Here is a 20,764-nt window from a genome sequence, read left to right on the forward strand (position 1 = left end):
TTCTCTTCCTGTCCCCAATCCCTCCCAGCATCAGAGTCTTTTCCAATGAGTCAATTCTTCGCATGAGGTGGCCAAAGGATTGGAGTTTCAGCTTCAGCATCATTCCTTCCAAAGAAATCCCAGGGCTGATCTCCTTTAGAATGGACTGGTTGGATCTCCTTGCAGTCCAAGGGACTCTCAACAGTCTTCTCCCACACCACAGTTCAAAAGCATCGATTCTTCGGTGCTCAGCTTTCTTCACAGTCCAACTCTGACATCCATAGATGACCACTGGAAAAACCATAGCCTTGACTAGACGGACCTTTGTTGGCAAAGTAATGTCTCTGCTTTTGAATATGCTATCTAGGTTGGTCATAACTTTTCTTCCAAGGAGTAAGCATCTTTTAATTTCATGGCTTCAATCACCATCTACAGTGATTTTGGAGCCCAGAAAGATAAAGTTTCTCACTGTTTTCATTGTTTCCCCATCTACTTGCCAGGAAGTGTTGGGACTGGATGCCATGATCTTAGTTTTCTGAATGTTGAGCTTTAAGCCAATTTTCCACTCTCCTCTTTCACTTTCATTAAGAGGCTCTTTAGTTCTTCTTCACTTTCTGCCATAAGGGTAGTGTCATCTGCATATCTGAGGTTATTGATATTTCTCCCAGCAATCTTGATTCCAGTTTGTGCTTCTTCCAGCCTGGAATTTTACATGATGTATTCTGCATATAAGTTAAATAAGCAGGGTGACAATATGCAGCCTTGACATACTCCTTTTCCTATTTGGAACCAGTCTGTTCTTCCATGTCCAGTTCTAACTGTTGCTTCCTGACCTGCATACAGGTTTCTCAAGAGGCAGGTCAGGTGGTCTGGTATTCCTGTCTCTTTCAGAATTTTGCAGTTTATTGTGATCCACACAGTCAAAGGCTTTGGCACAGTCAATAAAGCAGAAATAGATGTTTTTCTGGAACTCTCTTGCTTTTTTGATGATCCAGATGTTGGCAATTTGATCTCTGTTTCCTCTGCCTTTTCTAAAACCAGCTTGAACATCTGAAAGTTCATGGTTCACCTACTGCTGAAGCCTGGCTTGGAGAATTTTGAGCATTACTTTGCTAGCATGTGAGATGAGTGCCACTGTGCAGTAGTTTGAGCATTCTTTGGCACTGGAATGAAAACTGACCTTTTCCAGTCCCATGGGCACTGCTAGTTTTCCAAATTTGCTATCACATTTAATCCATTACAACATCACACTTTCCTTTATATGTGCTTGGCCCACCAGGCTCCCCTGTCCATGGAGTTCTCAAGGCAAGCCTACTGCAGTGGGTGGCCCATTCCCTTCTCCAGGGGATCGCTCCAACCCAGGATCAAATCCCAGTCTACTGCATTGTAGGAAGATTCTTTACTGTTTGAGCCACCAGGGAAGCTCCAATAGCTATAAAATAGAGGCCACCAGAGTGCACTGGTTAAGAAGGTGCAAAAGGTGTTTTAAAAATAGGTGGGAATGACATCATGCAAAATGGCACAGTAGGAAACAGAGGCACAGTAGGGTAAGTCCCTCCAGCAAAGCAACCATGAAGACGGAAGAAATCGGAATTAACTATTTTTGCACGTGGGCTCTGATCAAACTCTTGTATCAACCAGGTGAGTGCCCCAATGAAGAAACAAGCTGCTGTGTTTCCTAGGTAAGCAGAGGGTATAAACCAACTACTATGCCCCACTCTTAGCCCCATTACAGATGTAGAGATAGCAGGCTGTGGTCCTGGAAAAGGTAGCTGATGCCAAGATGAGCAATGTGGGATCATGTTCTCCAAAAAACAGGGGTAAGCATACTGTGGTTGGTCTGGCAATGCTCTGAGGCCCTGGTGCAGAAGCTTGCCTTGGTTCTGGTCCTCTTGTTATAGAGTCCAAGCTTGCTCTGCTCACCCCATGACAAGCCAATGAATCTGAGAGATGAGGTGTTGAGGCAAGGAAAATGACTTTATTCAGAAAGCCAGCAGAGTGAGAAGATGGCAGGCTAGTGCCTCAAAATAACCATCTTATTGGGGTCCGAATGCTTGGTTCTTTTATAGATCAGAGATGGGGCGAGGTGAGGAAGCAAAGAAAAAGGCCATTAATCTCGCAAACATCTCCTAAAACGGCAGGCCTCAGGCGGGGGATGTATTCATTTCTTCCTTCCTGCCATCTAGAGGACAGGGTTCTGAAAAAAGGCACTTTAACAGTCAGGCTGAGGGGCAGGTTCCTTTTAAACATCCATTACATATGATTATAATAACAAAAGCAAAGAAAAGCAAGTCAAAGAAATAGGTTCAACATGGAGTCAGAATTGGCTGCTTCTCTGCAATGCTCTTACCACCAAGTGGCTTTCCCCAGCAGCATCAACCAGAAAATTTAAAGACACAGGACCCTTTGTGGAGTCATACATTTAAGGAAATCTTGATCATGTCACTGGTTGACTAGAGATAATGAATCAGAAACATCAGCGACCATATGGGTAGACCTTGAACTACTGTGGGTTCAGCTCCAGACTGCCACAAAAACAAGTATCTCAATAAAGTGAGTCATATGAATTTTTTGGTTTCCCAATGCACGTAAGTTATATTTACACTATGCTGTAGTCTATTTGGTGTGTAATAATAGCATCATGTCCCAAAAACAATGTACAGACTGGAACTGTAATTAAAAACACTTTATTGATCAAAAAAACGCCATCTTTTTTGCCTACAATGAGCTGTAGTAGTAATGTTAATGATCAGAGATCACCGTAGTAAGTATGATAATAATGAAGTAGTTTGAAATATTGTGGGAATAATCAAAATGTGACAGAGACATCAAGGGAGCAAATGCTGTTGGAAAGATGGTGCCAAATAGACTTACTCAATTCAGGGTTGCCACAAACCTTCATAATTTTCAAAAAAAAAAAAAAAAAACACCACCACACTACCTGCGAAGCATAATAAAGTGCAGTAAAATGAGATACGCTTGTACACAACAAGGACTACACACTGGAAAAATAGTTTGGAAGCTCTAGGCCTCAACAAGGAAAAAAAGCACACTTGGAATGTCCAGTTGTCAATAAAAACTTATAAAACACACAAAGAAACAGGAAAATAAGCCCCATTCACAAGAAAAAAAGAATTTGACAGAAACTACCACTGAGGAACCCCAAACACTGAGACAGAACACTGAACATTTCCATGTGGAAATTAAACAATACAGTCTTAAACAACCAATAGGTCAAAAAAGAAACCACATGGGAATAACAAAATACTTTGAGACAAATGGAAACAAAAACACAACATTAGAAACTTAACAAGATGCAGCAAAAGCCCTAGAAAGAGGAAAACTTTTAGCTCTAAACATGTACACTGGAAAAGAACAATCTCAAACCAATAACCCAAGTGCATACCCTAAGGAACCAGAAAAATAAAACTTAACCCAACGCTGGCTGCTGCTGCAAGGCTTCAGTCGTGTCCAACTCTGTGCGACCCCAGGGACTGCAGCCCACCAGGCTCCCCCGTCCCTGGGATTCCCCAGGCAAGAGTACTGGAGTGGGTTGCCATTGCCTTCTCCACCCAACGCTAGCAGAAGGAAGGAAATAATCAAAACCGACTCTAGCAAAAATATAAAGTATGACTAGAAGTGTAACAAGTAAGAAAACTGAATCAAAAATTTAAAACCTCGAAAATGACTGCAGATGGTGACTGCAGCCATGAAATTAAAAGACACTTACTCCTTGAAAGGAAAGTTATGACCAACTTAGATAGCATATTCAAAAGCAGAGACATTACTTTGCCAACAAAGGTCCGTCTTGTCAAGGCTATGGTTTATCCAGTGGTCATCTATGGATGTGAGAGTTGGACTGTGAAGAAAGCTGAGCACCGAAGAATCGATGCTTTTGAACTGTGGTGTTAGAGAAGACTCTTAAGAGTCCCTTGGACTGCAAGGAGATCCAACCAGTCCATTCCGAAGGAGATCACCCCTGGGATTTCTTTGGAAGGAATGATGCTAAAGCTGAAACTCCAGTACTTTGGCCACCTCATGCAAAGAGTTGACTCATTGGAAAAGACTCTGATGCTGGGAGGCACTGGGAGCAGGAGGAGAAGGGGACGACAGAGGATGAGATGGCTGGATGGCATCACGGACTCGATGGACGTGAGTCTGAGTGAACTCTGGGAGTTGGTGATGGACAGGAAGGGCTGGCGTGGAGTCGCAAAGAGTCGGACACGACTGAGCGACTGAACTGAATAAAGAAAAGCCCAGGACTAGATGGCTTCACGTGAGTTTATCATTCCTTCCTAAAGTCCTCCAAAAAATCTGAAAAGGAGAAAATACTTTCTAACTTATTCTATGAGATCAGCACACTCTGATACCCAAGTCAGACAAAGACACTGTGAGAAAACTACAGGTCAATATCCTTCATGAATATAAAGATAAAACTTAACAAAATACTAGCAAATCAAGGTCAGCAGCATATAAAAGGGACTGCATGTCACAAAGCCAAGGGGGACTCATTCTGAGGATTCAAGGGTATTTCAACATAACAAATCACCACACTAACAGAATGATGGAAAAAAACACATCATCCCAACTGATGCAAAAAAAAAAAGATTTCTACAAAAGTCAATACCCTTTCTTGATAAAAACATTAAATAAAATAGGAACTGAAGGGAATTTACTCAACATGATAAAGGCCATATATGAAAAACCCACAGCTAAGCTAATAAAATGGTTAAAATGTTAAATTTCATGTTATGTAAATTCCTCAGTATTCATCTTCTTAAGTCATTCTGAGGGTTTTACCTAAGAAACAATGGATTAGAAAAGAATGGGTGGCGCAGTGGTAAAGAACCCGCCTGCCAGTGCAGGAGATGTCAGAGGCATGGGTTCAGTCCCTGGGTTGGGAAGAGCCCCTGGAAGAGGAAATGGTAACCCACTCCAGTATTCTTCCTTGGAAAATTCAATGGACAGGAGTCTAGTGGGCCACAGTCCATGGGGTTGCAAAGAGTCAGACACCACTGAGCACACACTACAGACCAAAACCAGGAGCAGAACAGAAACAGCAGAAATAGGGTGGTGAGAGGCATGAAATTAGCCTAATAGAGAGCAAGACCAAAGCAAAAACAAAAATAAAGGCCGAGCATTGAGAGGAAAATGTGCCATCGTGTGAGCTTTCTTGTTTTCTGCCTGTGCTGCGTGACTTGCAGGATCTCAGTGTGCCAACAGGGAAGCAAACGCACACCCCAGGCAGGGAATGCGTGGAGTCCTAACTACTGGACTATCAGGGAATTCCCCATCCCCTGAATTTGATGCGTCTTTTTCTCCTACCAGCTCCCAGTCCCAGTGAAGGTTCTCTCATTTGTTTCCAGCTAAGCATATCCAATATAAACTACCTTACAGTTATGGGTAACAGCCAATGAAGAGATTTTGTTTCACGGGAAAAGGTGGAAAAGAGAGGACACTTACCATCTCGTAAGCAAATGTTTCTTGTCTGCAGGCTCGATCTATCCTTAAGGTTTCCTCCCGGTGTTTCAGAAGCTTTTTTCTAATCCTGTTACAAGAAAAATCAGACTTCAATATTTTGGGGGGCTTCAAAATTATCTTTACTATTTAGCTTTTTATTATGAACTAATTTTAGAATTAAAGAAAGGCTGCAAAAATATTACAGAGTTCCCTTATATCTCTTACCCAGTTTTCCCTGTTCAGAATTATCAAGACCAGGAAATTAACATTAACACAGTATTACTAACTACAAAACTTTTTCAAATTTCACCAAGTATTAAGTTTAGTGCTTTTATCTGTCTCAGGATCCTCTGCAAACACTTTTTTATTTCTCCTTTCCCCTCCAGTCTTTTAAAAGTTCCTCAGTCTGTCTTTCATCATCTTGACACTTTGATAAAACCCTGATCAGTGACTGTGTAGAATGTCCTTAATTGCTGTTTCCTTGTAATTGGAATAAGCTTATATTCTTTGGGTAAGAATACCATAAGATCATGTCCTCACTGTATCATCATGAGGTTAACAATGTTATTCATAAAATTAATATCTTATTCCTGGAGATACTTACCTTCTTTAAGTTCCTATCTGCCAGGTTCCCACACTAGAAAGATATTTTCTTTTCCTTTGTAGCTGGTAAGTGTTTGGGGCTGGGGGGAGACACTTTGAGACTATGTAAATCTTGTTTCTCTTGAAACCTGCGTCCAGTAATTTATCATTCACTAGGAGACTTCATCTGCAACATGTATTACTGTGGTTTATGCCTAACACTGATCCTCTATTTTTCTCTTTTAACATTCATTCATTGGTATTATGAATATTACCTCTTTCTTCCCATTTATTTATTTGGTTACTTGTATTAGTATGAATTCATAAATATTTACCTTATTCTACAGGTTAAAAATCTGTATTGTTATTAGTATTAGTATTGTTATTCGGTTATTCAAATTATTCTAGCTTTGGCCATTAGGAGCTCCTGTTCTATCAACAAGTTCTCAACATTTTTGTTTTTCCTATTTAACCATTTCCTTACTTTATGGAACCATAAAATGCTCAAGGCTCACCCTTGAGCATTTTCATGTCTCAGCCCTAAATCAGCCACTCCTCCTAGGAGACCTAGTTTCTTCACTGGAAAGAGGTTTAGAGACCTGTATCTGAGCATGAGGCATTTTCACTGTTTCTGCAGTCTCTGCTTCCAGGACTCTCAGCAGAGGCAGGAAACATACTGTGTGTGTGTTCAGTCGAGTCTGACTCTTTGTGACCCCGTGGACTGCAGTCTGCCAGGCTCTTCTGTCCAAGAGATTTTTCAGGCAAGAATACTGGAGTGGGTTGCCATTTCCTCCTCCACAGAATCTTCCTCACCCAGGGATCGAACTCACGTCTCCTGCAATGGCAGGTGGATTCTTTACAACTGACCCAACAGGGAAGCCTCAAAGAAAAAATACACCAAACCACACATGTACACGCATCTGTGTTTCGGTATTTTTCTGTTATGTACTTTTAAATCCATGGTTTAAACTAATACTTCTAATCCCAAGAATCACAGGATTCACTGTAGCCTTCAACCTTTCCTTGTTTACAACTTTTCTCCACAAGTGAGAAACTCAGCTCCCTGTATCTAAATCTATTCGCTTAAGTGTTTGGTTCTAAATACATGGCTTCGGAACTGCTAACCTGCTAACACCCCTGTGAAAACCACTAATCATGAACAGTTCTTCTTGTCTTCAGCCTTACAACACTGAATCAAAGTATGCTTTTGTAACGAATCAGATTAGATCTTTCTTCCTAATTCTCTTCAGTGTTGTTACGCTATTTACTTGTAATACAATTAGACTAACTACTTCAGTCTCCCTCAACATCCTGGCTGGTTTTAATTGTCTGATTACTTTTGAGGTGTGTAAAAGATATGTGAACCACTACTATGGTTCTAAGAGAGTTATAAAAGAATTATAAAAAGTATATGTATTTAGAGAAGCATCATTCCTTCTTTGTCTGGACCACTAACCTGTACCTGTTCCCTCCTTTCTTTCCAACCCTCTCCTGTCTACCCACTGTGGGCCACAAACCTCTGTAGTTCTGATTTATCCTCTACATTGTTTTTGTTCAAATACATAGATACCTACAAATTTTCTTAGATTACTTTTTCTATCAGTCTGAGTTCAATTAGGAGAAAAAAATTAAACAGTAACTAAGTGAAAGTGAAAGTCTCTCATTTGTGTCCGACTCTTTTCGATCCCATGGACTAAAAAGTCCATGGAGTTCTCCAGGTCACAATACTGGAGTGGGTAGCCATTCCCTTCTCCAGGGGATCTTCCCAACCCAGGGATTAAACCCAGGTCTCCAGCACTGTGGGCGGATTCTTTGCCATCTGAACCACCAGGGAGGCCCAAACAGTAACCAGACAAAGCTTAATCTAATGAATTATTAACTCAGGACTGGAAGGATGAGGGAATGGCAAGTAAGAAGTAGGGAAATCTAGAGAATACAGGAATCGCAGAGGCAAGGCGTATCCTCCCTTGTGCTAAGAAAGAAAAGCCAAAGGCGGCTCCCTTTTCTTCCCTAGGACTCAGATCCAGACCTTGTGGGAGAGGGAATGGCTGTGACTTGCTGAATGTCAGAGAAGTTGCTAGGGTACATCAGTGAAAACTGCTGGACATCTGCCCACAAGGGTACCAGGAAAAGCTTTTATAGGGAGGTTTCAAGCGGAGTGGAGTGGTGGAGAAAGCGGCTGTGTTAATGACCGCCTGGTAACCAGGAGCTGGGTGCTTGGGAAGCGCAGCAGGTCCCTGCTAAACACTGGACCAAGAAGCAAAACTCTGTCCTCACGAAAGTCTCGCCTGTGCCCTTTACTGACACAGCTTATTTAATACTGCGCCAGCTGGGAAAGGAAAAATATTTAAAGAGCTGAGACTCATTTTTACAGAGCAAGCAAAAAGGGTACATTTTAAAATGAGAGCCAATAAATTGATACCCAGTAATATTTCTTACATAAAGGAGAGCATATGCTTTGGGGCTTTGCTTTTTTTCCACAAATCAGTATTGCCTAGAAATCTATTGGTTCATCCTTCCTCGTCTTTTAGCACAGCTGTACCATACTCCACTTGTAGGTGTCCAATATAATTCCTTCAACATTCTCCTACATATGTGTATTTAGGATATTTCAAATATTTACAGTTATAAACAATGCTGTAATGAATAACCTTGTGCATAATATATTTTCATATTGTTGGAGGTGTATCTTCAGCAGAGAATGCTAGAAGTTGGATTGCAGAGTCAAAAGTTAAGTGCCTGGGTAATTTTGTGTTGGGCATTACCAGATTTCCCTAGAGGAGCGTTGTTATCAGTTTACGTTTCCATCAGGAATGTATAAAAATGCCTGCTTCCCCTCACCTTCTCAAAAGAATGTATATTTTAAAATTTGTGCTAGTCTAATAGGAGAAAGGGCTTCCTTCATGGCTCTTTAGTAATAAAGAACGCACCTGCCAATGCAGACCTGGGTTGGGATGATCCCCTGGAATAGGAAATGGCAACCCACTTCAATATTCTTTCCTGGAGAATCTCATGGACAGAGGAGCCTGGTGGGCTGTAGTCCGTGGGGTTGCAAAGAGTCAGACAAAACTTAGCAAACAACAACAGTAAGAGAAAAAAGGTCATTTTAACTTTCATTTCTTTAATAATGAATATGCAGGAACATTTTTTCATGTTTGTGAATCATTTTGATCCTTTCGTATGTGTGAATTATTGGTTCGTATCTTTTTCCCATTTTCCCTTTGTGCTTTTGGTATTTGTCCCTTAACTTTTAAGGGCTTATGTATTAGGGTTATTTTTTCCAAGTTTGGCAGCGCTTGACTTTATGGTACTTTTTTTTGTCATGCAAAAATTTACATGTTTATGTAGTCAGTTTTATCAATCTTTACCTTTTATTATTTCTGGGTTTAAATCACAGTTAGAAAGCCTTTCACTATACCAAGGTAGGTATGTTTCATTCTCTACATTTTGATCCCAATCCCTTTGGAATTTATTCTTGTGTATCAGTTCAGTTCAGTCGCTCAGTCGTGTCCAACTCTTTGCGACCCCATGAATCGCAGCACGTCAGGCCTCCCTGTCCATCACCAACTCCCTGAGTTCACTCACATTCACGTCCATCAAGTCAGTGATGCCATCCAGCCATCTCATCCTCGGTCTTGTGTATAGTGTCATACTAAATTTCCATATGCATTTGAATCTAACTGGACTTTCTCTTTTATTCTAAACGTCTATTTGTCTACTCAGGAGCTAGTAACTATTTTAATTATAAAGACTTTGTAGTGTATTTTAAAATATAGCAAAATTACTAGGAAGTCACAATTTTCTCCCCCCCACCCAATTTTCCTAGTTATTCTTGCAAATATTCCATGAAGTTTATCATCAACTAACTCCACGAAGGAACCAATACTTTTGGTATTTTTATTGGGATTGTACTTAATCTGTAAATTAACTTAGAAAGAACTGACAACATCATAAAGCTAAGTATTTCTATCAAAGAACAGAGGATATCTTTCAATTTTTTTCAAGATTTCTTCTGAGTCTTTCAGGAAGGTTTACAATTTTTGTTTACCTCAGCTTTACACATTTCTTGTTAAATTTATTCTTAAGTGTTTAATCTTTCTGACTATTGTAAATAGGAATTTTCTCCACCATTATGTCTTCTAGTTGCTTATTATTTATATGAAAGCTATTATTTTTTATATATCAATTTTGTATCCTGCTCTAACACTAAATTCTTTTGTTTTTGGTCTGTTTTAGCACTTATTTCTTTTCCAGGTAATACCATTTTATCATTCACAAATAGAGCTAATTTTTCTTCCTCATCTACTCTTATGCTTCTAATTGATTCCTTTTGTCAAACTGCATGGCTAATCCAATGGTACAATGCTGCAAAGTAAGTGGAGATACTAGGCATGCTTCCCTTACTCCAGATCTTAGTAAAAATACCTGTACTGCTTTAATGCTTCTCTATTAAATAAGATACTAGCTTTACAACCAAGGCATACATATTTTACCATGTTGGAACAGTAGCCCTGTTAGAACAGTTCCATGTTGGAATGGCCCATTTTTTGAGTAAATTTTAGCTTTATTTTGTTGTAATCAGAGTGTTGTTTATATTATTTCTACTCTATGAATGGTACTGATGTTTCCTTTGTGACCTAATATAGAGCCAATTTTTCTGAATGTGCCAGGTAGTCTCTAATATAGGTTATAAATTTTATGTATATATTATACATATATATATGCATATCTTTAAGACATATCCTACTGATTAGAGATCTCCATTGATCTGTCTTGTGCTGAGATTAGTATATTAAGCTGCCCTATTGTTAATGCATTTCTAGCTAATTTCTTATATCCCCTATAGTTTGTTTTATAAAGCTTATATCGCTTATGGTTGTTTTATATTATTTGGTGTATATATAAGTATTTTCTCTTAACTGTGGTTTGTGGTTTTTAGCATTAAAATGTGTCCTTTGTCAGATGTAATGTTTTGAGGCTTGCACTTTATTATTCTGATACCAAGACTATTGTGTGCATGTGCCAAGTTGCTTTAGTCATGTCTGACTCTCTGTGACCCTATGGACTGCAGCCCACCAGGCTCCTCTGTCCATGGGATTCTCCAAGCAAGACTACTGGAGTGGGTTGCCGTGCCCTCCTCCAGGGGATCTTCCCGACGCAGGAGTTGAACCCACATGCCTACGTCTCCTGCACTGGCAGGCGGTTTCTTTACCGCTGGCGCCACCTGGGAAGTCCATCAAGACCACTAATTCAGCTCAGTTCAGTCGCTCAGTCGTGTCGATTCTTTGCAACCCCATGAATCGCAGCACGCCAGGCCTCCCTGTCCATCACCACTCCCGGAGTTCACTCAAACTCACGTCCATCAAGTCAGTGATGCCATCCAGCCATCTCATCCTGTCGTCCCCTTCTCCTTCTGCCCCCAATCCCTCCCAGCATCAGAGTCTTTTCTAATGAGTCAATTCTTCCCATGAGGTGGCCAAAGTACTGGAGTTTCAGCTTTAGCATCATTCCTTCCAAAGAAATCCCAGGGCTGATCTCCTTTAGAATGGACTGGTTGGATCTCCTTGCAGTCCAAGGGACTCTCAAGAGTCTTCTCCAACACCACAGTTCAAAAGCATCAATTCTTCAGCACTCAGCTTTCTTCACAGTCCAACTCTCACATCCATACATGACTCTGGAAAAACCATAGCCTTGACTAGACGGACTTTGTTGGCAAAGTAATGTCTCTGCTTTCAATATGTTATCTAGGTTGGTCATAACTTTTCTTCCAAGGAGTAAGTGTCTTTTAATTTCATGGCTGCAGTCACCACCTGCAGTGATTTTGGAGCCCCAAAAAATAAAGTCTGACACTGTTTCCACTGTTTCCCCATCTATTTCCCATGAAGTGATGGGACTGGATGCCATGATCTTCGTTTTCTGAATGTTGAGCTTTAAGCCAACTTTTTCACTCTCCTCTTTCACTCTCATCAAGAGGCTTTTTAGCTCCTCTTCACTTTCTGCCATAAGGGTGGTGTCATCTGCATATCTGAGCTTATTGATATTTATCCCGGCAATCTTGATTCCAGCCTGTGCTTCATCCAGCCCAGAGTTTCTCATGATGTACTCTGCATGTAATTTCAATAAGCAGGGTGACAATATACAGCCTTGACGGTCTCCTTTTCCTATTTGGAACCAGTCTGTTGTTCCATGTCCAGTTCTAACTGTTGCTTTCTGACCATATAGGTTTCTCAAGAGGCAGGTCAGGTGGACCATTAATTACATCTGCTCAATTTCTTTCCATTTATCTTATATACATTTCTCCCACTATTTATTTTTAGTCTCTCTGGATTACTTTTAGATGTGTTTATTGTCTCTTCAAGGTTTTTGTTTTGTAAGCCTAAACTACTTTCATAAGGCTGTAGAAAAACTGATGCCTATGGCCTCAATTCTATTACATTTTCTAATTATACATATTTTGTTATATTAGCTGTTTTTTTCATTATGACATGTGTCTTTTTGCTTGTCTGATTTTTAGAAATTGGGAAGAAAGGCCTGGTATTTGCATTTTTGTTACAGAGTTGATAATTCTGGGTTAATTTCCCTAGGTAACCAGTGAGACCTTTTAATTTGTAGATTTGGGTTTTCTTCCCAATTCTGGAAAGTTTTCTTAGATAATATTTTTAAATATTCTATTTACAAGCTATTGAATTAAAAACAATGTTGCTTAGCCTTCTGGGGTGACAAGTCTCATAGCACCTGTGTAGTAACAACTCTCTTATTCCTAAGAATTAAAATCTCTTTAAGTAGTAATAAAAATTTCAAAAATGCTGAAGATAAGTTATTCAGCTTGCTATGGATCTGGGAGAGCAGCAGTCTATCAACTGCCTTTTTCCTCTTAGCATACATAAAAAGGAGTCCAGTAGCTCCTTCAGGGAAAAAAGTGCTAGAAATGTATTTTATGCCATAATCAAGGGGTGATGTACTTAGGTGCTGTTTTTCCTTTTATGTATTTAAGTTATTGGTAGGGAGAAGAAAGGAAGGTTTAGGAGGGGAAGAGAAAGCACAGATACAGATTTTTGGCTTTTCAAGTAAGTCTAATTTACTTGTGGTACTGTTTAAATTAATATTAGTCCTATTTTAAATGTTTTAAAGTACATCAAAATAATCCCAACTAAGAAATGCTGCACTAATTCCTTTTGCATTAGATTATACATATGCTGCTGCTAAGTCGCTTCAGTCGTGTCCGACTCTGTGACTCCATAGACAGCAGCCCACCAGGCTCCCCCGTCCCTGGGATTCTCCAGGCAAGAACACTGGAGTGGGTTGCCATTTCCTTCTCCAATGCATGAAAGTGAAAAGTGAAAGTGAAGTCGCTCAGTCGTGTCCTACCCTCAGCGACCCCATGGACTGCAGCCTCCCAGGCTCCTCTGTCCGTGGGATTTTCCAGGCAAGAGTACTGCAGTGGGGTGCCATTGCCTTCTCTGAGATTATACATACAATTCTACTCAAATTTCCCATGGAAGGGACCAGAAGACAACCAGGGAGATTCAACTGACTCTAGTAACAGAAAATAGCCAGGGGAAGCACTGTGTGAAGTAGTCTAAAAATTACCATTTCATATAGCTTAATAAAGTCATTATAAGCCAATGAGCATGTCATTATAGGAAAAAAAAAAAAAGCCTGCTTTATAATTACCATCAACTTTCTTTTAGTCAATCTTGGAAAAAAATCACTTCCTTAGGTTTATACAAGTTTCATTTATCCCACTCATTCTACAAATATCTACTGACTCCCTATTATATGCCAAAATTCTAGGTATGGGGGACATGGCAGTGCATGTGACAAACACTATTTATGGACCTTTTAAGTCTAGCTAGAAGACAGAAAATTAAATAAGTGTGATGAATATTTCAATAGAGAAGAATTGGGAACCAAATGAACATAACAGGGAAGCTAGATAGAGTCCATAGTCCTTCAGCTAACAGCTGAAAAATGAGCAGAAGTCAGCAAGACCAAGGGATAAGGGATCGTGAGTGTTCTAGGCAAAGATCTAGGATGAGAGAGCACATTCTAGGAACAGAAAAAGTGTAACATAGCTGGAGCGCATAGGGCTGAAAAGGTCAGCAAGATCCATTCTATAGAGGCCTCTGTGATCCATTTACTTTTTTTTTTGACATTGAATACATTTTTATTGAGCCTTTTAGTTTACAACATGAGGTAAAAGGCAAATCAGTTCTCTTTGTTATTTTACACAACTGTAGTAAAGTATTTTAAAGTTCAAGGGTTTATAATGGATTACATTTCTTAAAAGTTGAGGGATCAAGTAAACATGTTCTAACTTGAATTTTCCAGTTGACTCTTCGCTTAACAATAGTAACCAGCTCTAACTAGATACATGAGTTTCTTCATGGCCATGTTTCATTGTTGATGGTTTCTTCTATTTCAGTCAATATCCACTAATTCCACTTCAAAAATAAGTTTTGCATTTGGTGGAATTTTGGCATCAGCCTGTCCTTTCTTTCCATAAGCCCATTCTGGTTCAATCTCCAGTCGAGCCTTTTCTCCTTTACTCATAGTCAAGAGCGCTTCATCCCACCCTCTGATAACTTTGCCTATCCCAACCTTAAAACTTAAAGGCTTGGCGTTTTTCTTCTTCTTTGAACTCGTTTGAATATTAGTATCAAAAACAGTCCCATCTTGTAGTGTTCCTGTATACCAGCAGTGGACAACATCTCCCTTTTTGGGAAAGTTGGTTTTATCTCCTTTTTTAAGAACAGATTTTGTATATTTTGGTGGACCCTCATCCAGAGTCTCTTCAGACTTGGTTTCTTTGGGTTTATCTTCATTAAGCTTCACATTTTTCACCTGCTCAGACACTTTACTTATACTTTCAGTACCCTTGAAACGCTTACTTTTGAAAAGATGGTTATAGGCTGTAACCAAATGGTTCTTATTAGCTGTCTTGGCCACATTTTTAATGTTTCCTAGTAATTTATGTTCTGCAAGAAACGAATCTGAACCGTGATCCTGCAGAAACTTGATAATGTCCTTCTTGGGCAGCTGCTCCACAGTCCAGGCCTGCTGCGGAACGGCCGCCATCTTCCCCTACTGCCTCCTGTGATCCATTTAAGAACAAAGGTTTTGGGATTTCCCTGGTGGTCCAGAGGCTAAGACTCTGAGCTCCTAATGTAGGGGGTCTGGGTTCGATTCCTGGTCAGGGAACCAGATCCCACATGCCACAACTAAGACCCCATGTAGCCAAATAAACATATATTTTAAAAAAATACAACTACTTAAAAAAAAAAAAAAAAGGTTTTTAAAAAGAGAGTGACACAATCAGATATGCATTATACAAAAAAAAAAAAAATCCAACTAATCAGTCAACAACAGTTCAAGGGCACCAAATGGAGCAAAGCAGTACAATAGGCTTAAGGGCAATTCAGAGATGAAGGAGCTGGACTCTGAATGAGTCTTCAAATACTTTAGGAATGTTAGAAGTACTCTAGACATTACAAGAGCATCTACTCCCTAAGGGAGACAGATGGGTTGCAGAGATGTGGAAAGGAATCTTAGGGACTCAAAGAAAGAGTAGGGTTCCGCTGGGAGAGGGGCCATGTGCATCCTGAGCCACTGAAAGAGAAAACAGTTGAACATGTATCAAGAAAGGCAGATTTGGGCTATGTGGAAGGTTTCAAATGAGGAATCTGAGTGAGGAATCTGAAATTTGTCCATAGAGGGGAGGCTGAGCCATTGACAATTTCTCAGCAAATGAGCACACTTAGGTGGTAACATGATGGGTAAGTCAGAAGAAAAGACAGGACTCAGGACAGACAGGAACCTTTTACAGTGCTCCAAGTGTTGCTAATGTAAATAGCAGCAACAGGCATAAAAGAAACTGATTTGGCAATTACAAAAAAAAAAAAAAGATAGAGTCAAATCGCCTGCATAAATTTTTGAGGGTGACAACAGAAAGGATAGGATAAAGGATGACAACATAGCTGAGATGGTGTGAAGTAAGCAGGTTACAAACTGGAAATTACAAATTTCACTATTACATGCGGCTTCCCTATAACAGTATCATCACAGAGCAGCGTTTCTCAAGATACGGCTGGCAGACCAGAACTGATCTCTGAGCCATCTGTTATCCAATTAGGACAATGAGAGGAAGCATTTAGAAATGATCACACATATGACAGTAATCTTACTGTTGAATTTAGTAATAAAAATTTTGGAGTTCTACTGTGCTTATCTTTTAACTTCATTTTTCTAGTAATTCATTTTTATCCTATTTTACAAAAGTATAGATCTGACAAAAAATTTTTTAAAAACTTAATCCTTTTACCACACCATCAGAGTATTTATCTTACACCCCAAAATCTAAGCGGATTGATTAACTGTACTTTTGTAAACATTTAAAAATAAACACAAATTTGAATATGGAGTAGATATTAGAGGGAATGCATTAACTGTTAATTTTCTTAAGTATAATAATACTTCTCTGATTTAGTAGGAGAATGATACTTTTAGGAGTTAACACTGATGTATTTAGCCATGAATTAGATCTGCAACTTACTGTAACAGTTAAGCAATAGAAAAAGATACACAGCAGCTACCTCAAACACATACAGCTAAATCAAATAGGGCCAAATGTCAACAGTGGTTGAACTTGGGGGTAGGGAAGAGGGTCACAAAGAGTAAGCCACGACTGAGCAACTAAGCACACACATGATAACAATACCATACTGTCAACTTCTGAATAATATAATGTTGAAAAAAATATTTAAATAAGTGGCTTGTAATAAAAGTTAAGTCCTCCATACCCCAAAGTCACCAGGTCAGTATTTTCTGGGATGACTTCTGGATCCTCCCCTTCTTCAAGGCACCTCAGTTTATCAAGGCTAAAACAAAAACAAACAAAAAAAGCAATCACGCAACCATTTGGGTTGTGTCCCAACTACATCACTGAATAATCAGAGAGCGAGAATTAAAAGCGAATTCTGCGCCAATACTCTACTGATGAAAAGGATACATGGCTGACTGAAATCGGCCAATATTGTTTAATGGAGAAAGAAATCGTTACTGATTTTTATATTTTCATCCAAAATAAGACACTTTGAAGAAAATCTTAGTAATGGCATACTCAAAAGATCCCCAAAAGAGACCACAGGCGATCAAGGTTTTAACACTGTTCTGGTGAAATCTCCTTCCAGTCTCATCATTACCAAGGTTCCTCCGTCGTCAAAGTGTTTGTCAATGACAGATACACGTCGCTGCTACTCTGACTACTTTCCTATATTAATAAGCACTTTAAAATCTGGTGAATAGGAACATTAATATTTGATGCAGCTGCCTCGTCCCTTCCCTCCAACTAGAAGAAATCGTGCATTCCCCTCGCGGGACTTCTCCCGTTGTTCCGGGAAAGCTTTGATAGGGCGGCCCTTCTACTCCGGGGAGTAAATCACAGGCCCGCCCAAGGATGAGTCCTGGGGAAGCCCAGGAGCAAGGCTGCACCCGGGATGACTCCAAGCAGCAAACAGTCTCCTCGGCCCCGCACTCACCCGCACACCGCCCTCAGCTCGGCTGCCGTTTCCAGACTGCAGCCCAGATCGCGGGCCACGGCGGCATCCTCGCAGCCGGAGTCGGTGACTTCTTGGTCCCCCGGCGGCTCCTTCAGCGACAGGTCCCCTTCCCCGCGCAGCCGGCCACGCCACAGCTCCCCGAAGGCGGCCACATGGAAAGCGTACGTGTTTAGCTCAGGAAGCTCGTACTCTGGAAAGTTGAAGCCACCACTGCTGGGGACCGGGTCCTGCCTGCCATCCATTCCACCGCACGCTGGGTCCCCTCGGCTGTCTTCAGCCATGTTCGCCCCACTCCCTTCCCTGCGAACAGCGGCTGATCAAGGGCTCGCGGGGCGTGCTGGGACCTGTAGTTGCGCGTGACTCGGACTGGCGGGGAGCCGCGCTGCACTAGCGCAGCTGTAGACACTACATTTCCCGGCAGGCTCCGAGTCGGACCCGCCCTGGGCCGGGGCACCACAAGCCTCCGCGTGCAGGGTTTGAGCGCATTGTTCTCCGTTTCATTCGCACAGCTGAGCGGTTGCGGCTGTTTGCTGCGACCAGAGTGGCTGGGTTCTCATCCCCCACCGTTATGCAGCATCGCTCTCCTACGGAGCAGGGCGGCCCTGACATGCCCTTTGGTCTCGCTCTTGGCTTTTTTCTCGGCCCCAGGGCTCAGGACTTTTCCTTGACTCCAGGGTTCATGAGTTGGGCTGGTGCCTCAGTGCACGAGTCTGAGAGTCTTGGGGTTCGAGGGCTGAGACCCGGGACACAACCAGCTCTCCAGATCCAGTTCGTTTAGAACCTCACCGACGGCCCCATGAGCTTCCCAGGTGGCTCAGTGGTAAAGAATCCGACTGCCTGACAAAGAGAACAGACTTGGGGAGGGGGTGGGGGGAGGAGAGGGAGGACAAATTGGGAGAGTACCATTGAAACATATGTTACCATATGCAAAATAGATAGCCAGTGGGGATTTGCTATATGACACAGGGAACTCAAACCCCCTGTTCTGTGACAGCCTGGAGCAGTGGGATGAAGTGGAAAGTGGGAGGGAGGTTCAAGTCAGGGGATATTTGTATACCTGTGACTGAGTTATGTCGATGTATGGTAGAAATCAACACAACATTGTAAAGCAATTATCCTCCAATTAAAAATAAAAAGAATACAGATGGCTGTTGAAAAAAAAAAATCCACTTGCCAGTGTAGGGGAGAACTCCAACAACACCCTTTCCAGGCAGGTATTTATCATCCCCATTGTGCTATTTGAGGAAGGAGTTAACTGCTAGTTAACAGAAGCAAGGTCAGAATCGCTGGGCTTTTATCTATAAACTAAAAAAACTCTCCCTCCATATTTAGGACTTAAGGAGGTACCCGGTACCCTAGACAAAGCTTGTGACAGCCACTGAAATAGTTAGGTGTGGCGGGACGGGGCTGGCCGAGGTGGGGCGGGGCGGGGCTGGCCGAGGTTGGGGGGTGGGGACCAAGAGTTTAAGTAAACAAAGGCTGTAAACAGAGACAGAAGTTGGATGACTTGCAATAAATTTGCCATGATGTAAGCCCGTGATTTCTTTAATTTTTAGCTAGTTTGAGTTGAATTCTTGCAATCTGAATACAGTTAGTCTTTTCAGGGCCTGTAAACCTTGATCCAAATCCCTTTGTTCCAGAAAATGAGGTTACAGTTTCAGGTAGAAGAACTCTAAAATATATTCGGGGATTCAGTAACATTTTCTCTGAGGTGGAGATCAGGATGGTTCCTGAGAAGCAATGGGAAGGGGTGGGGCCGGATGGAACACAGCAGGGGAAGATGGTTCACTTTGGAACAGCATCTCCAGCTGTGTGGATCTCAGGGTCAGTAGGGAAGGATTAGTGGTGAGCACCAGCAGCTTTCTCTTGAGTCTTCTCATCAGAGGCTCCTCTGCGGAATAAGGCTGAAGGAGTCTGGAAGAGCCTCGGCAGCATAAAAATTATTTTGAGCTGAAGGCATTTGAGAATTGAATTTTTTTCAGATCTAACTAAATGTGGAGCCTTCCCAAAGGACTCGATTTTCATAAACCCCCTCCCACAACTAGAGATCCCTGGTTTGGGAAGATCCCCTGGAGAAGGGAAAGGCTACCCACTCCAGCATTCTGGCCTGGAGAATCCCATAGTCTGTATAGTCCATGGGGTCGCAAAGAGTCGGACACGACTGAGCAACTTTCACAACTCGAGAAGATGGGCTAGAGGAGGGCGCCAGAGACATATGTGGTCATAAAGCTGTATCTTCCTGCAGTTCTCCTAAGGAGAACTTGAAAGCCATTTGCTTTCCTAAAACTGCCTGCTCCCCTTCCCTTTATCCTGTTAAGATAGTGCAAAAGCCCAAATTCTAACTGCCTCCTAGAGTCACATTTTTCTGTGAACTCTTGTTAATTGGTCTTTTGTCCATTTAATTCACAGGCCCCAAATGACAATATAAGAGTTTAGAAAAAGTTTTTTTTCTCTGATAACACAGCTGGGACAAAGGCAGCTTCTGGCCCTGTGGCAAATTTGGCAGAAAATGGGACTATTGTTAGACCTAACACTGCTACTGTTAAGTCACTTCAGTCTTGTCCGACACTGTGCGACCCCACAGACGGCAGCCCACCAGGCTCCCCCGTCCCTGGGATTCTCCAGGCAAGAACACTGAAGTGGGTTGCCATTTCCTTCTCCAATGCATGAAAGTGAGAAGTGAAAGTGAAGTCGCTCAGTCGTGTCCGCCCCTCAGCGACCCCATGGACTGCAGCCTTCCAGTCTCCTCTGTCCATGGGATTTTCCAGGCAAGAGTACTGGAGTGGGGTGCCACTGCCTTCTCCAGACCTAACACTAGGACCAGACAAAAGCAGAAAGGAGGTATAAAGATTCTACCATGGCAGGAAAGAGTCCTTATAAATCTGGGTGAGCTTTGTATGATTTCTGATAGAGAAAAACAGAAACAAAAAAACTAAGGTTTCCCAATTGTGGATGTTGGAACCAACCACTGAGTTGAGATGTTGGCATTAGATGAGAAGGAAAATGGCAGTCCACTCCAGTATTCTTGTCTGGGAAATCCCACAGACAGGGGAGCCTGGTGGGCTACAAGTTCATGGGGTCACAAAAAGTTGAGAGATGGGATAGTGGTAGCATAAACCAAAATCATGGCTCTTGGTTGAAAAGTATGAATAGGGAGACATGAGCTCTCAAAGTTTGAGCATTAG

The 20,764-nt window shown here is 41.5% G+C and overlaps 2 protein-coding genes across 6 annotated transcripts in view; both read right to left on the reverse strand.

Moving 5' to 3' along the window:
- SNAPC3 (small nuclear RNA activating complex polypeptide 3) overlaps positions 1–17,897 on the reverse strand; it is a 40,388-nt gene extending 22,491 nt beyond the window's left edge. For all 5 annotated transcript variants that reach the window (XM_040240120.1, XM_040240103.1, XM_040240094.1 and 2 more), the window contains exons 1-3: positions 17,559–17,897; positions 16,821–16,898; positions 5,443–5,527 (exon numbers count right to left, since the gene is read on the reverse strand). In XM_040240120.1, the coding sequence (XP_040096054.1) occupies positions 5,443–5,527; positions 16,821–16,898; positions 17,559–17,860 (465 nt within the window). In that variant the 5' untranslated portion in view covers positions 17,861–17,897. The remainder of the gene's footprint in view (positions 1–5,442; positions 5,528–16,820; positions 16,899–17,558) is intronic.
- LOC120864894 (peptidyl-prolyl cis-trans isomerase FKBP3-like) lies at positions 14,258–15,099 on the reverse strand. Its single transcript, XM_040242100.1, has one exon. It carries the CDS (start codon positions 15,097–15,099, stop codon positions 14,443–14,445), a length of 657 nt encoding a protein of 218 aa, XP_040098034.1. The 3' UTR covers positions 14,258–14,442.
- Positions 17,898–20,764: the final 2,867 nt, after the last annotated feature.

Source organism: Oryx dammah, unplaced genomic scaffold, assembly GCF_014754425.2.
Source record: "Oryx dammah isolate SB20612 unplaced genomic scaffold, SCBI_Odam_1.1 HiC_scaffold_1, whole genome shotgun sequence".
Classification (NCBI taxonomy): domain Eukaryota; kingdom Metazoa; phylum Chordata; class Mammalia; order Artiodactyla; family Bovidae; genus Oryx; species Oryx dammah.

Bases quoted from the DNA above. Each gene is read 5' to 3' on its own strand.
- LOC120864894 (XM_040242100.1), bottom strand. From the start codon at position 15,099: ATGGCGGCCGTTCCGCAGCAGGCCTGGACTGTGGAGCAGCTGCCCAAG.